Source organism: Lissotriton vulgaris, chromosome 5 (genome assembly GCF_964263255.1).
Source record: "Lissotriton vulgaris chromosome 5, aLisVul1.2, whole genome shotgun sequence".
Classification (NCBI taxonomy): domain Eukaryota; kingdom Metazoa; phylum Chordata; class Amphibia; order Caudata; family Salamandridae; genus Lissotriton; species Lissotriton vulgaris.
In genome coordinates, this window is record NC_141693.1 from 1,103,779,801 (window position 1) to 1,103,796,207 (window position 16,407).

General features: G+C 45.7%; 1 protein-coding gene across 2 annotated transcripts in view; it reads left to right on the forward strand.

The window, feature by feature from the left end:
* The window catches only part of PDCD4 (programmed cell death 4), a 572,963-nt gene that overhangs the window by 529,410 nt on the left and 27,146 nt on the right, over positions 1 to 16,407 (forward strand). The window contains exon 12 of one of the 2 annotated variants that reach the window (XM_086922778.1): positions 8,581 to 8,642. The exons of the other annotated variant lie outside the window; for it this stretch is intronic. Within the exon in view, the coding sequence (XP_086778904.1) occupies positions 8,581 to 8,623 (43 nt within the window). The 3' untranslated portion in view covers positions 8,624 to 8,642. Of the gene's footprint in view, positions 1 to 8,580; positions 8,643 to 16,407 lie in introns of those variants that run through there. 2 annotated transcript variants of the gene reach the window in all.

The following is a 16,407-nucleotide window of genomic DNA, read 5'->3' on the forward strand; positions in this document are numbered from 1 at the left end:
GCCGCCCTACCCATAACAGACAACCGCAGCGCAGTCCAGAAAGTGACGCTTGAGCGCAAGGATCGCATCACTTTGCGTAAATTACAGTCTAACATATCAGCCTGTGTCCTGTAGACCTGTATACCTAGGTACTTAAATGTGTGTGGGGTCACCTGGAGTCTATTATCTCCAAAGTCTACTTCTGTGATGTCTGCGTGCTCTGCAAAGAAAAAAGCTTGCGATTTAGCAACATTAATGGCCAGTCCTAATATGTTTTCAAATTGATAAAAAGTCTCGTATATTGGGGCCAGTGACATTCCGAGGTCATAAAAATACAGAATAATGTCGTCCGCGTACGCAGAGAAAAAGTGCTGTGTTTTTCCCCGCATTATACCTCAGTCAGCGAATTCTTTGCGCTTTTTGATAGCCAATAGTTCTAGGCTCAATATAAATATAAGGGGCGATATTGGACAACCTTGTCTAGTCCCTTTATGTATGGCGTATTCTTCTGAGATATGACCAACTGTACGAGCGCGCGCCGTGGGGGGCCCATACAGCAAGCGCAGCCATGTAATATATCCCTTCGAGATCCCAAACTTCTCCAGTACCCTAATGAACCCCTTTTTAATCATTTCAAGATCAGTAAAGAATCCTGGTTAGTAAAGCCAAAATCGTGTTTGACCAATTTTAATGATCTTGAGCCTGGCTGGTTCCTGAAGCAAAACCTGGGCCTGCAGCTTTTATGGGATCAATTAATTTTCAGAGTTTCCCCTGCCTTTCCAAGGTAGATTTGAAAAAATCAGAGAGGACAGAGATTGACATTGAATCAATTGGAACAGGAGCAGAAGGACGTGCTTTGAGAGATGCCTGCCTTAGCAGAAAATTACCAATGTAGATTATAATAGGTCTAGGATTTTTTGATCTATTACTAGAGCCAGGGGGCAGGTTTCTGTTAAATCTGCTAAGAGGGAGACGGTGCTTACTCTGAATATGAGAGTACATGTCTCAATCCGGAAATGCATTAGAGAAAAGTTTGACAATAAATTGTCGGGGATCATCCCTTTCTTTCCCCTCTGGGATGCCAAAAACATCAAGTTTGTTCCGCCGTTGGCAGTTTTCCAAGTCCTCAATCTTAAATTAGGTTTTGTCCAGGTGCTCATCGTGTCTTTCCAAGATCCGACTTGTATATAATCTGGTATTCTCTATATCGGACACATGTTCTTGTATTTCAGCAATCTCCGTGGAGAGGACAGAGACCCTACTGAAAACTTTGGCTAAAGATTGCTGAATAGCTGTACCTTCTTCTCGGGCTTGGACATAATACTGTTGCGATTCGAACCGCTGTGTTTGAAGAAGCTGTAGTATACTAAGTAGAGCGGCTTTGTGCTCTAGGTTCACAGAGAGAGAGTCTGAGGAGTCTTCTGAGGCAGAGCGATTAGGCGGGATATCCTTTGAAACATCACTTAGAGCAGGGGTCTCCAAACCGGTCCTGGAGGGCCGGATCCATGCCAGATTTTTAAAATTACTACATGTATCTCAATAGGGATATCCAAAAAATCTGGCATGGATCCGGCCCTCCAGGACCGGTTTGGAGACCCCCGACTTAGAGACCTGAGGCCCCTTGAGGGTTCCAAGACACTACAGTGAGGTGAGGCTCTGCAAGAAAGTAATTCAGGGAATTGATGCCCAGCTTTGCTAATGTATCCCCTCTTGTGTGCTCTTGCAAAGCCTCCTGAGCATACGTTGATGATAGTACTGTGATCAGAGCCTTTACCTCACCCTTTGATTTCTCCCAATTACGCAGAGGGCTGCTTTTAGTTCCTCTATAGGGCTTTCCCTTCCTCCTGTAGAGAGAGAGTCTTTCCCTCAGAGATTTTTTAAAGCCACCCTTTGAGCTCTCTCGTTGCTGCTGCCTTCCCCGTTACTGCTTTAAGGCCGGACTTGGTGCAGAGTGGATCGTGAGGGCAGAGGGTAGAGAGGGCAATTGCCAGTACTGAAGCAGCAGGCAACGGAGTAGGATTAGCTGCTCATACGAGAGATATATATATATATATATATATATATATATATATATATCTCTTTCCCTCTGATTTGATTTTTCTATTAATTTATCAAATTGTTTAATAATTTTAGAAATTAGATTTATCTATATTCTAGGAACAAGTCGTTAAGCCCTATACCGTTATTTGATCGGCAGAAAAATCAATGTATAAATTGAACATGTTGTCTATACCAGCACTTTATATTTATTTACGCACTTTTTGCACAATTTTCACTCACTCGTGTATGCACTGAAAAAAGATTGATAAAAAAAAATCGTTATAAAAAAGATATACATCGTTATGCACAAATGACTCATAGGCCATACTGGTTGGGATGGTAATAAGCGGATTTATCCGGTAATAATTCACTATGGCGATATCAGTAATATTGGCAGTCTTGGATTTATCCAATGAGTATTTTAAACATGAATGTGTATTTATTTTTTTATGAATACTATGACATTCAAGCACTTTACATGTTTTTAGAATATTTTAAACATGTGTATATATATTGAGTGTGTCATATTATGTTAACCTGCCTATGTAGTATGAAACTACAAAACGATCTCTGTAGTAACTATAGTCTGTTGTTTATGTTCACCATCATGTGACCTAAGATGTCAGACAATGGGAGTGGTGATATTCACTTTAAATGGTAGATGGCTTTCTTTCCACTTTTTACACGTGAACAAGGGCTTACGGGCTTGAAACGCGTTGTGTGTTGGGGTCTCTCTAAATAAATAAGATTTCTGCCCAGAAGAAACTACGGAGGACTGTGTCTCTTTCCTCGCCTAAACCGCCGAGTGTGGAATTGGGAAGTGGCCGAGTTTCCAGGATATATATATATATATATATATATATATATATATATATATATATATATATATATATATATACATATATATATCACGTAATCCTGTCAGGATAGCTGCCACGTCTTGAATCACACGCTGCCGCCAGCAAACAGGACACAGACCCGGTATCAGTGCTTCAGTTGTTTATTTCCCCAAAAGTCAAAGACGCGTTTCGCAGCTTAAACGCCGCTTGTTCACTCGACTCAATATATATATATTGTGGTTGCCCTCACACAATTGGTGAACATTTCATGCTGACAAAGCTTTGTTTGAATTCTATTGGACAGTATTCCAACCTATGGGATTGAGTGAAGCCCTACCACAGCGAGGGCTTCAAGGTGAATCCATGCAATGGGCATTGATCAAGACATTTCTGTCAAAACACGTTTGCCTTTTTTAACAGAATAAAATGAATTATTGAGGACCCGCTGAGAGCTTCCAGTTGATGGTCATTTTGAATTTCGCGCAGCCACTTACACACGTGTGGAAGGCACCCGTTCGTTTGTGTTCAGCAGTTTGAATGTGGTGTTGGTGGAAAAAAATTATATATATATATATCAATCAAAAAAGCCCCAGAGCTTCAGAGACGCACACCACAAGGAAATGGTTCACCAGAACCCTTTGTTAGCAGCAAACAGCTATCGCACCTGATAGATAATTGTCCCTGACGCGTTTCGATGCCGGAGGCATCTTAATCATAGGGTAGGCAAGTTCAAAAACAGAAGATGGACTGCAGCATCATTTTATCCTGCATGCACCCTCCAGTGTAGAGCATGCTGGTTGCCGTAGTCCCGATTCTTTCCCTCCAGTGGGATCTGTTTATAAACAATGGTTTTACTACCGATATTAAAGTTAATTTGCATTTAGCCCTCCAGTGGGCCTCAGGTTTTGTTAGCTGCTTCCCAATTCTTCGTTTCCTTGTGCTGTTAAAGCAGCTGCAACACAATTCTGCAGCCTCTCAGACCTTCGCTGAACGATGGCGGCGGTGCAGTCTCCCACGGCCGGAGTTGCCGTGTGAAATGTCAATCAAAAAAGCCCCCGAGCTTCAGAGACGCACTCCACAAGGAAATGATTCACCAGAACCCTTTATAAGCAGCAAACAGCTATCGCAGCTGATAGATAATAGTCCCTGACGCGTTTCGATGCCTCCGGCATCTTCATCATAGGGTAGGCAAGTTCAAAAACAGAAGATGGACTGCAGCTTCATTTTATCCTACATGCACCCTCCAGTGTAGAGCATGCTGGTTGCCGAAGTCCCGATTCTTTCCCTCCAGTGGGATCCGTTTATAAACTATGGTTTTACTGCCGATATTAAAGTTAATTTGCATTTAGCCCTCCAGTGGGCCTCAGATTTTGTTAGCTGCTTCCCAATTCTTCGTTTCCTTGTGCTGGAAAAGCGGCTGCAACACAATTCTGCAGCCTCTCAGACCTTCGCTGAACGATGGCGGCGGTGCAGTCTCCCACGGCCGGAGTTGCAGTGTGAAATGTCAATCAAAAAAGCCCCCGAGCTTCAGAGACGCACACTACAAGGAAATGGTTCACCAGAACCCTTTATTAGCCGCAAACAGCTATCGCACCTGATAGATAATTGTCCCTGACGTGTTTCGATGCCTCTGAAGCTCGGGGGCTTTTTTGATTGACATTTCACACTGCAACTCCGGCCGTTGCCCAGCCCAAGCAAGTATGGGCTCGCCATTGGCCCGGGCGCAACCGGCACAGTGGCAATGTCACAAGTTCTTTGTAGCACAAAGGAGGTGATGGCTCCTCCTTCCCTGGCAATGAGCATAGGTGCCTCCTGGCACTAATCAATTATGGGCCCTGGAGTCCCCCTGGCTGCAGGTATAGCGACCCGCACAGCGGGAATGTCACATGCACTTTATATCGCCAACAGGTAATGGCCCCTCTTCCCCTGGCAACTGGCATCATTGCCTTCTGCCACTAATGAATTATGAGGCCTGCAGTCCCCTTGGCTGCAAGTATAGCATCCCATTGTTTGTTAATTTGTTTTGTGCCTCGTCAGCCTTTTCATTCTGTTTAGCAGAGTCACGCATCCCTCCCTCACTGCTCCCACCTTGCTTGCTACTTCGTTGCTTATTCTTTATCTGTGTGCCGTGCTTGTTATTTTGTTTCTTTTGCCCAATTAGCCTTTTCATTCTGTTTAGTCTAGTCCACTATTTGTACATATTTTGTTTAATTTCTGTGCCCAGTCACCCATTTTCGTTCCTGTTAGATTAGCTATTAGCCTGAACTCACTATTAACTGTATAATATCTGCTGTAACCCTACTTGTGCCTCGCCACGCGCTTCCTGCCTTTTTGCCATTTTCAATGCTACTCCCGCCCAGTGCCCCTCCTTAGCCCAGACCTACTTAAAGGAGACCGCAATGCAGGCGCACCAAAGGCAAGCCTGTCTGCTGGACCGCACCCTGTGCCAGGAACCTTGGCCCTCTGGCCACCCACTGATACTCCACCACCGAACTTCTGGCCCTGGACCCCAGATGCTGCATCACTTCTCCCGATCATCAAAAGGAATGTTCGCCTGCAGCTTCACATGCAAAACAGGACCTCCCGTCCGCACTGGAACCCTCGCCACACCCACTCCGCCAACCACAGGCATCCCAAACCTGCTCCAGTGTATAATGCTCAATGCCTGGTCCCTCTACAAACAAGCCACCAAAATCTTTGACACAATCATCTCCCTGCCCTCAACATAAGCTTCATCACCAAGACCTGGCTCAACACCCAACATCACCACTGTAACGCCCGCCGGCTACAAGACCATACACCGGGTCCATACCAATAAACACGAAGGAAGCATTGCCATCATCCTCAAGGAAACTCTTCAGTGCACCACCCCGAAGATGACATCACATGGATCGTGTAGCATTTCAACTTTCAACTTTCAACTTCAAACCAATGCCAAGACAACCATCCGTGACACCCTTGCCTACAGACCCCCCACGACCTTGCCCTGGTTTCTACGACGCTATGCTCTAATTTATCGCTCTTTTAATAACTCAAAGCACCACACCTTCCTCGGGGACCTCAACTTCCACCTTGACGAACCTGAAGATGCCAACTCCACCTACTTCCTGGAAAGCATTAACAAAATCAGCCTCAACCAGCTGGTCACCTGCCCCACACACAGTGCAGGATGCACGTTGGACCCGATCTTCACAGCCAGCGACAGAATCAAGCACTGCCATGTCATTGAACTCACTTAGACGAAACACACCATCATCCACTTCACCATCACAGGTACCCTGAGTTAAGTGACAGAGACCCAATGGACGGACACTCTCAACACCACCCATCTTGACATCGCAACCGACTTGGAACAGGCTGTCCAGAACTTCTCCACCTGGATCACTGTGCTGACAGTCACCCCCATGAAGCCAGCCAAAACCAGTAGATCCACAAAGAAAGCCAGTTGGTATACACCAGAACTCCGTACCATCAAACACTTGCAAACGACTAGAAAGACGAGGGCACTTCACAAGGACCTCACAGACCGAGCCACCTTCAAGTCAGCTCTCAACAAATACCACCAAAGCCTCAAGGACACTAAGAGATGCCATGACAGACCACATCGCAGCAAGCGTCAACCACACCAAAGAACTCTTCTGTGTCATCAGAGAATTTTGTTGCCAGTCATCCACTGTGAACATGGTCCACACTTACCAAGATCTCAACGACACACTGGCAAACTAGTTCCACAACAAGATATCTGCCATCTACAGCAAATTCAATCCTCCACCCACCAACATTGAAAATCTCCTAACACCAATGAACACAACCCACAGCCTCCCGCTCACCACCTGTAATCTGCTAACCGCACAGACCCACAACAGCCATCATTACCTCCATCTCCTCCAGAGCACCCACAGACTCCTGCCCCACCACTTATTTACCTTGGCACAAAATGAAATCCACAGTGAACTTGCCTCCATTCTCAGCGCATCCTTCACCACAGCCACCTTTCCGTTGTCAGACCCTTCCTGAAGAAAGCCTCTGTCGACCCCAGCAAACTCAAAAACTACCATCCCATCTTGCTGCTCCTATTCCCCGCCAAAGTCCTCGAGAAGGCCATCAACAACCAGCTCCCCAAACACCCAGAAAGAAATAACTTCCTCAACACCTTGAAGTCCGGCATCCACGCCAACCACAGCACCGAGACAGCCCTGATCGCCGCCTCAAATGACACCAGAACCCTCCTTGACCGGGGTTGGGGTGAAACAGTGGTCCTTATCCTCTTTGACCTCTCTGCGATGTTCAACAGCGTATCCCGACACAACCTCTTCAGAAAACACCACGTCGGCATTCAGGTAGACACCCTTAAATGGATCGCATTTTTCCTCACAGTACGCACCCAGAGAAACGGCCTACCACCCTTCACCTATGAGCCCAAGAGAATCATCTGATGCGTTTCCCAAGGCTCACCCCTTAGCCCCACCCTGCTCAACAGCTACATGACACCACTGGCCGACATAGTCAGAACCCATGGACTCTACATCATATCCTAAGTAGACAACACTCATCTTCTCTCTCACGGAAGGCCGTGCTACCACAAATCTACATCCAAAAAGACATTCTAACTTTTGAGGAAATTCAGTGCGCACTAAACCAGTCTTGAAGCTGAAACTGTAATGCTGAGCCACTATTCCTCTGCGAGACTCTTGTAGTCCATGTTATCGAGATGTAGATGGGAAACTTGGATGCACTGGTAAGGATGCAGTGCTCAGAAACGTGCAGAACCTTTCCTTTAAGTCATTTTATTTAATAACTTGGTAGTTTGATCAAAACGTATCATTATACCCCCTATGGTCAAGCTATTGTTACTGGCAAGTAACATTTAATGTATTTTGTCAGAGAAGATATTTGAAGCCTTCTATATGTTGCAGTGTATCAGCAAACATTTTACAATTAACCTGTTGCTTTCTTATAAGTTTAGTTCTAATTAAAGTGGTGGAATGTTTGGTGCTAAAAATGATACATTAATTGGAAAATATGTCTTTTGAGCGAAACAGTGTGCAATAGCGATATAAAAATGTCTAGGCTTTACTGATTATCCTAGTAAACTGACATTCTGGTTGATTAAAGTAGCATTTTAAACTGTGGGTTTTAAAATGCAATAGGTCATTCACCGCTCTCTGATTCATAACGGAATAGACCATTAAAACTGGCACTGAACTCTTTTGTGGAAAATTCATTTTCCTCCACCCTGGCCTAGATATCCTTTTCTGGATATCTAGTGCATTCATTGCTTCTTGGAAAGCGAGAAATGTGCAATGTCGTTGGTGGGGATAACCCACCTTATGGTGCCTTATGTTCGCCTTGAAGAATCCAGCCTTTCCATCTGTCGTCCTCACTGCATCTTTAGAGTATGCTGCAAGGGTAGGATTAAGAAGGAATCTATGTTTTAGATGGAGGGGGCACAGCCTAAAGCTGAATTTGTGGTGTCAGCAGTGGACTTTATGGTGTCCCCATTCTGGACATCTCAAAACTCCACTTGTATGAGACGTCTGTGGATCAGTTGATGTAAAACATATACATTTTGGATGTAAGTTTTCTCTAATGTATTTTTTAAGAATGTGTTCCAATACCCGTGGTTTCAGATTTAAGTAAATGTCATCTGAATTAAGTATTTGCCTTCGTACTTTCCTTCTTAATTGAAGCTCAAATTCGTTTTTTTTCTCTTTCTGTGCAGCGAGTCATTTTCCTGCAGCACTGCATTTGTATACAGTTTTTAGTATCCTGTGTAGAAGTACGGTAAAGATTTTTTTTCAACACAATGTAGAAATATTTTTTAAATAAGCTATAGTAGATCAGAAACAGTATTGTTGCACACATCTAGCTACACTCAGCTGGCGATGTTAAGCGCACTATCAGCACAGTCTATGGTGATTTTTCTAATGAACTATATTGCCTGCTGGATGCATGAGGTATCTGGTCATTTTTAAAGGTGAATGTAGTTGCGCTGTGACAGCACTGTAAGTAGAGCATGACTGAACACTTCTTTATTACTTACGTCAGTCACTTTAAGTTGTGAAATTAAAACGAATGTAATATTTTTTTCACGGGTGGTGGCAGCACAGTGCACTTCTAAACAACCACAGTTTTCACGAATATTGTGGCTATTGCCCTTTAAGGGAACTTTCTCCTTCATGTTTGTTTGGGCGAGATTATTGCAGTATAATTAATTTACTCTTCATGTACCAAGTAATATGAAAATTGCAGTTGCTTCACATCGCCATACATTTGTTGGTTAACTTATGTGTGTTATCTTGACATTTTAAACTTCTGTTTTAAAATTTACGTACCTACACTTATGCACTTGCAAAGACAGAAATTGTATCCTGGTGGAGGTGGGGGAGTAATAACCCCATCATATTTTACTTTGTTGTCACTAATATTAGTGGACAAACATTTTATGGTACAGGAATTCGTTTGTAGGGAATAGTTCCAGTTACCTTACCGGTCCTCTAGCTAACACTCATGTTGATGTGAGTGCTACCAGCGCTTCCTGCACCAGTCTTTCATATCTGTCTCAAATCTGGTTCCAATCTCTCCTTTTGAACCTTGCAATCTGAAAGCCACGTCAGTCAGTCCTTTTGCTAGGCTACATTTAAGTCAAAAGCTCATGTATGGAGACTATAAATGTCATATGAACCACAGAACTTTCATCTTTCTAAACCTCTTTCCGGAGAATACAAATGAAATAAAAAAAACAATGGTTTCTTATGATTCATTAATTTTGCAACATTAATGTTCTCTTCACAGTCATAAGACTTGTATTGCTAAATGTGTACCTCGCCTTGTGATAAGAGCACTAATACAAGAGTAAATGCAATTATAAAAAGAGTAACTGTTACCAGACTGTTATTCTGAAAGCATCAGTCCATTACATTTACTTATTCTTCATTGGAATATGAAACATATTCCCTTCCAAACTTCCATAGTTCTAATAGCGGAGAGGTTTGCTGAATGTAAAATACTAAAATGAAAATCATACAAATTATTAGTGGTAATGTCTGAGATGAATCATAAATTACATAGCAAAAAGAGTTCTCTGAAGCCATTAGCTAATCAGAATTAGTCGGTCGCATCCGAAAAACGAAATACCTTCTGGCTACATGTCCAGGTTTCTTCAAACATTGAGTATGCTGAAGACCGCTGTAATGTCGAAGTCGCAAACAGATGGTGAACTATTGTTTATCTATTGTGAGACATCTAAACAGAGTGTCCGTAAACCATAAGCAGCATGAATATTCAGACATGTAGGTTTCATGAACCAGCTAGACTAATCACTTAGGTCATATAGCCATACAGCTTTCGATCTTCCTAATGAGACCATTAGTAAATGCTTGATGGGTCGTACATTGATATCTGACACGGAGACACCATCTGAAATGTATTGCTTAAGAGCTCCAGAAGACAAAGCTGAAACTTTTCATTTCATTCTTGATACAGCTCAAACACTTTATCAATCTGGGATTTCGTTTGTTTTTTATTCACATTTCACATGCTTTGCATTATCCCCAATATAAGCAGGAATATAAGCCCACAATTCCCCTCCCGCAGCCTACGTTTTCAAATTCTTTTGTTTTTCCATTGTTGGGATCAGAAGCTAAGAAGATTGTGGAGCGAAGCTGTTTGAGAATTAGACGTAAAGATGTACCGGAAGCAGCTATTTGCAATGACAAACTATGCATTGAACGGGTTGGAGAATGTACCTATCAGCATGTCTGTTCCAATCTGGGCCTTCTCAGTACTTTTTAAGTAGGGTCATGGAAAATAACTCCATTTAACTTCTGCCCAAAGTGCAGCTGAAAATTGGCATGCACATATAGTTACAAGGTATGCTATCTGTCTCTGGAAGGGCCATAAATCCAAGACCAGTGAGGCCTATGTCGATTTTAAACTAAAGACTCTAAAGATCAGAGAGAAACAAAGGAGGTTTGGCTAAGATGCAGGTTAGTCCTCGCAGGTGTTTATATTGTAAATTAGGTTTCGAGGATCCTGAAACCATTTGTAAAAATGAAAGCCAGACCCCCAAAATGGTTACGATTTCTCAGTTCGAACCAACAGCAGAAATGTACAGATTACCTAACTAGCATAGATAGCATTATACACTACAAAATGCATCTATAAGATCGCAAATTAGCTTACACTTTGCGAAAGGTCCATTTGTCAGCAATAATAGCATTAAAACATGGCCAAGATTAAATTCAATTATTCAATATGTCACCTGTTAAAACATTTCTAAAAGGGGTAAAGACATACCCACCAAGGTGTATCCCATCACGAATGTGAAACACAGTTACAATACAATTGCGAAGAGCACTCTTTGAACCTCTGTACACTGAAAACAACCTCTTTTGTGGCACTCACATCACTGAGAAGGATTAAGTATGCTACAAGTACTTGACACGAGTGGTTTAGTAAACGGTGGACTTACGGCGCCACACCTAGCTGAGAACATTTGGCTTCTCGGGTGATGTCCAAGCTAACCTCATTGACATGCCCTTTGGCGGGACTCGTCTTTTTGGTCAGAGAGCAGACGCGGCCTTGGAGCGCTTCAAGGAATCTTGTGCTACATCCAGATCCTTGGGCCTCTCTGTTACACCAGGTGGGCATTCTAGTTTTTGTCCCTTTTGTGACTAGGGAAGGGGTTTTCAACCAAGTCCGCCATATCCCAACTACCGTCCTGCACAGACTCCCCAAGTTGTACGAGGAAGTGGACGCATTTTTTTATGACCTCAGAATGTAGCCAGAAGTCGTTTGCCACCCAGCCCTCGGCAGCTGAAGCCTCAAAGCATTCCTAGTTTGGTTCTGCTAGGCCATGTTACTGCAGTCGAAGGGAGAATTCAACACCATCTTCTCAGTTGGAAGTCCATAACATCGGACAAATGGGTCTTGCAGATCATTCAGGAAGGCTATTGATTCCCTTTCTTTTCCTTCCCACTGACCGCCAACTCAAAAACGGCTGTCAGAGGATCATGTAGTGTTACTCTGAGAGGAAATCACAGCTCTCCTGGTCAAGGGAGCTATAGAAAAGTTCTGATTTCAGAAGTAGGCAGTAGTTGTTACTCCCGCTACTTTCTGATTCCAAAAAAGAACAAAGGGTGACAGCCCATTTTGGACCCTCGGAACATCAATCTCTTCCTCAAAAAGGATAAGTTTGATATGCTTACGTTGGCTCAGGTCTTGTCTACCCTAGACCAAAGAGACTGGCTGGTAGCATTGGACTTGCAGGATGCATGTTGTCACATCACCACCCTGCCCGCCCACAGGCATTACCTGCGGTTCAAGGTATACTTGCGGTTCAAAGTAGGCCATGAGGACTTTCAATTCATTGTGCTTCCAATTGCCCTTACCAGTGCCCCTCGGGTGTTCACCAAGATGATGGTGGTGGTTGCAGCTCATCTGCCCAGGTCAGGGGTGTCAGTCTTCCCCTTTCTCAACGACTGGCTGTTGAAGGCACCTTTTCCCCAGGCTGTTGTCCCCCACGTCTAGACTATGGCAAGACTCCTGCATTTGTTTGGGTTCTCTATAAACATGCCAAAGCTCCCTTTCTTCAGAGCTGTTCTGGACACAGTACAGTTTCGGGCTTATTCTCCCGAGCAGCGAGTTTAGGATATTCAGGTTATGATACCAATGTTTCAGCCTCGATCCTGGATTTCAGTGAGATTGACTCTGAGGCCTTTTGGTAAATCACGCCAGATGGCATATGCAGGCTCTGCAGTGGGACCTGAAGTTCCAGTGGGTGCAGCATCAGGGGACTCTCTCTGATGTGGTCAAGATCACGGAGGGGACTGCAAAAATACCTACAGTGGTGGTTGGAGAACTGTGATTGGATCCGAGGCAGACTCCTCTCCCTTCCCCATCCAGACCTCACAGTAGTGACAGCAGCATCACTCCTGGGATAGGGTGGCCATCTGGAAGAGGAAGAGATCAAGGGATACTAGTCTACGCCGGAGTCTGGGATTTGTTGGAGCTTTGGGTGATCCAGTTAGCATTGAAAGCATTTCTTCCCTCTGTGAAGGGGAAGTTATTTCAGGTGTTAGCGGCAACACTACCGCCATGTGGTACTGCAAGAAGTAGGGCGGGGTGGGGTCGCAAACCTTTTATTAAGAGGCCCTGCTTCTATGTATATGGTTGGAACAGCAGGGCATAACCCCTGTGGTTAGACAACTGGCAGGTTCTATGAATGCCAGGGTGAACGAACACAGCTGTAGATGCCTAGCAGATCACAAAGGGCATCCCCAGTTGGAGGTGGCGCACGTTCTCTTTCAGCAGTGGGGAAAGCCATGGTCGGATATTTGTTTGCTCAATGTCAGCGGTTTGGCAAGGTGGCTATCGCTCAGCAACGCTCTTCATTGCGAGTGGAGCTCAGGCCTACTGTACTCCTTTCCCCCTTACCACTTCTGCCCAGAGTTCTGAACAAGATCAAGAAAAACCGGGCCCAAGTCATTCTTGTGTCTCTGAGCCGGGCACAGAGAGTTTGGTATCCACAGCTTCTTCGAATGAGCAGTGAGCCTCCAATCAGGCTGCCCCTTTGGGAGAATCTTCTGTCACAGCAGCAAGGGAGGGTCCTCTACCCAAGCATGTCAACTTTCTGCCTCCTGGCATGGAGATTGAGCAGCAACAGTTAATAGCTTTCGACCTTCCTCTCGAAGTATGTAATGTTATTTTGGCAGCCAGGTGGCCATCCACTAAGCTGTAAGCGAATATTCTTCTATTTATTCATGCCCAGATGGTCTATGCTTTGGGTACTCTTAAGGTTTATCTTTCTGCTCTGTCTGTGGCATTCAAGTCCCCTAATGTAAATAGATTTCTAAAAAGGGCTTGATTTGATTTATTGTCTTGTATAGCGCTTGAATCACCCCCTGGGGGGTATCTCCGCACTTCCAGTGATCAGGGCAATGCCTTAAGGCAAGAGGGAGTTGGTTCCATATGAGAGGGGCTTGGTGAGAGAAGGACTTGCTTCCAGTCCTTGACTTTTTAATTCTGGGCGTTATGAGAAGGGCTTTGTAACTTGAGCCTAGAGCCCGAAGTGGGGTATTTGGGTGGAGCCTCTCCGCCAGATAGGAGGGTCCATTCCCCCATGTTGCTTTATGGGTAAGACAGCATATCTTAAATTTCACTTGTTGTCGTATGGGCAGCCAGTGTAGTTGGTGAAGGAGAGGTAGAGAAGCTGATCTATGGGGGCATTTAATATCAGGCAGGCAGCAGCTTGTGCATATGTTTCCTTCTACGCCCTTTGTCATGTCGCACAGGGACCTTAATTTGGTCCTCTCATTTCTCGTGTGCTCACTTTGAGCTGTTATATAATTGTTCCCTACGGCTGCTACAATCAAGACAGCCTTTCTGGTGGCAACATCTGCACCGAGGGTGAGTGAATTGCACACCTTATCATGCAAACCTCCCTTCTTGATGACTTTTGTGGATAAGGTGGTGTTTCAGACCCGTGCTTCATTCGTTCAAAAAGTGATGACCCTATTCCATCTGGGTAAATCAATCACACTGCCCACCTTTTTTGCTCCCCTGCATCCCTCTAAGGAAGATGAATGTCTCCACCATTGGCCCCCAAAAAGAGTGTTGTTGTTCTACCATGACCGCACAGAAGAGTTCCAGGTGGACATCCAACTGTTTGCGGTTTACATGGAAGCTAAAAAAAGGGCAGGCAGTGCAGAAATAGACCATTTCACGCTGGTTTGTTATCTGCATTAACCCCTTCGCTGCTGATGACGAGCTCAGCTCGTCATCAGCCACGGTGGTCGTGTGCGGATGACGAGCTGAGCTCGTCAGGTAAAGCTGCTTTTTAAAATTTGTCGCACACAGCGGGAAAAGCTGCTGCAGCGATGCGGTTAAGGACTGCAACGCCAAGGCTAGCAAGCAGCCTTTTGAGGGCTTCCGGGTCCATTCTTCCTGGGTAAAGGCTGCGACCACTGCGTTGACTTCGGGTATCCCAGTCCTGGACATCTGCCAGGCAGCAACGTGGGCATCTCTGCACACGTTTATCAAGCGCTACTGCCTGGCCAGTCAGGTCTGCAGGCACAGGACTTTTTAGTGTAGAAAATATGTCAACAACCCACCGCCAGGATGGGATGGCTTGGGTATCCATTCAAATGAAAGGAATCTGCAGCTAGAAGTCTCTATCAGATGAACAAGTTAATTACCTTCGGTAATACATTATCTGTATTTGTCCCTAATTTGTGTATGTTCACATTGTTTGCACTAACCTTTGACACATCCTAGGTGACGCACAGTCCATAGGGGTTGTACATGAGCAGTGGGTTCGGTTCTGAAGAGAGCACCAGACCCATTTGTGTGCTGAGAAAGGCCTACTTCATAGCATGGACAAAGTATTCCCCTGCAAATATGTTTAGTCTTACCAACTAGTGACAAACATGCTGTATGTTCCACAATACATTTGTATATCAGTAGGAAGGGTGCTAAAATCACTACCATAAACAAGTGGCCTTATCTACCTCCAGAGCATCAAGGTATAAGAGCTCTCTCATTAGTGATTGAGATATCCCTTGTTAGAAGGATGGGGCCCTATGTGAAGCATGCTGCTAACTGATAGGTGAGGGCTCTTCATTCTTTTCAGTAACACTCTTTGCCCCTGATCCTATGTGTTGGACAGGCCTCGTGGAAGGCCCGCTCCCTCCCCGCATGGCGGGGTCCGGACCCCTGCTCTCCCTGTATCCGAGACAAGAACAATCCTGGCAACCCACTGGGGCAACCCACGACCCGTCCCCAACGGAACTCCAGCTCCCGAACACCCCCGTATCGGCTGACCCGGGGCCCCGTCAGCACCACGGCCCGGCCCAGCCGCCATCTTTGGACACTACCTAGCAAGGCCGCGTGGCCTCGGCTCGACCCCAACCCTGGGCCTGGCCAGGCCCCGACATCGAGGCACCACCATCCACCCAGGAGGTGGAGGGACCACTTGGCAGGTCAATGAGAGTAGGAGTGTCAATGGCTCCCCTCCGCCAGGTGTCGATCGCCCCCGGCCTCCCCGGGCGCTGGCTCCACCCCCCTGCTGGGTGTCTGGACTCCCTCATCCCGGACCTCCCGACCTCCAAGTGCGAGGGTCCGGACATCAAAGGAGACCAGACCTATAACTGGGGCAGCTCCAGAGCAGGAAGGCAGTTGTATCCTGGAGTCGAGAGACACCGAGACAAACTCATCCTTGGAGGCCTGCTGGCGCTGCCGCGGCCCTTTCTTGTGAACCATCTCCGAAGCCTGCTGGCGCTGCCGCGGCCCTCTTCAACGTGAATCATCGTCTAGGCCTGCTGGCGCTGCCGCGGCCCCTTCTTGTGAACCATCTCCGAAGCCTGCTGACGCTGCCGCGGCCCTCTTCAACGTAAACCATCGTCTTGGCCTGCTGGCGCTGCCGCGGCCTTCCTCGTCGTGCACCATCGTCGTAGCCTGCTGGCGCTGCCGCGGCCCTCCTCGTTGTGAACTATCGTCCTAGCCTGCTGGCGCTGCCGCGGCCCTCATCACCTCGAACCATCTTCGTAGC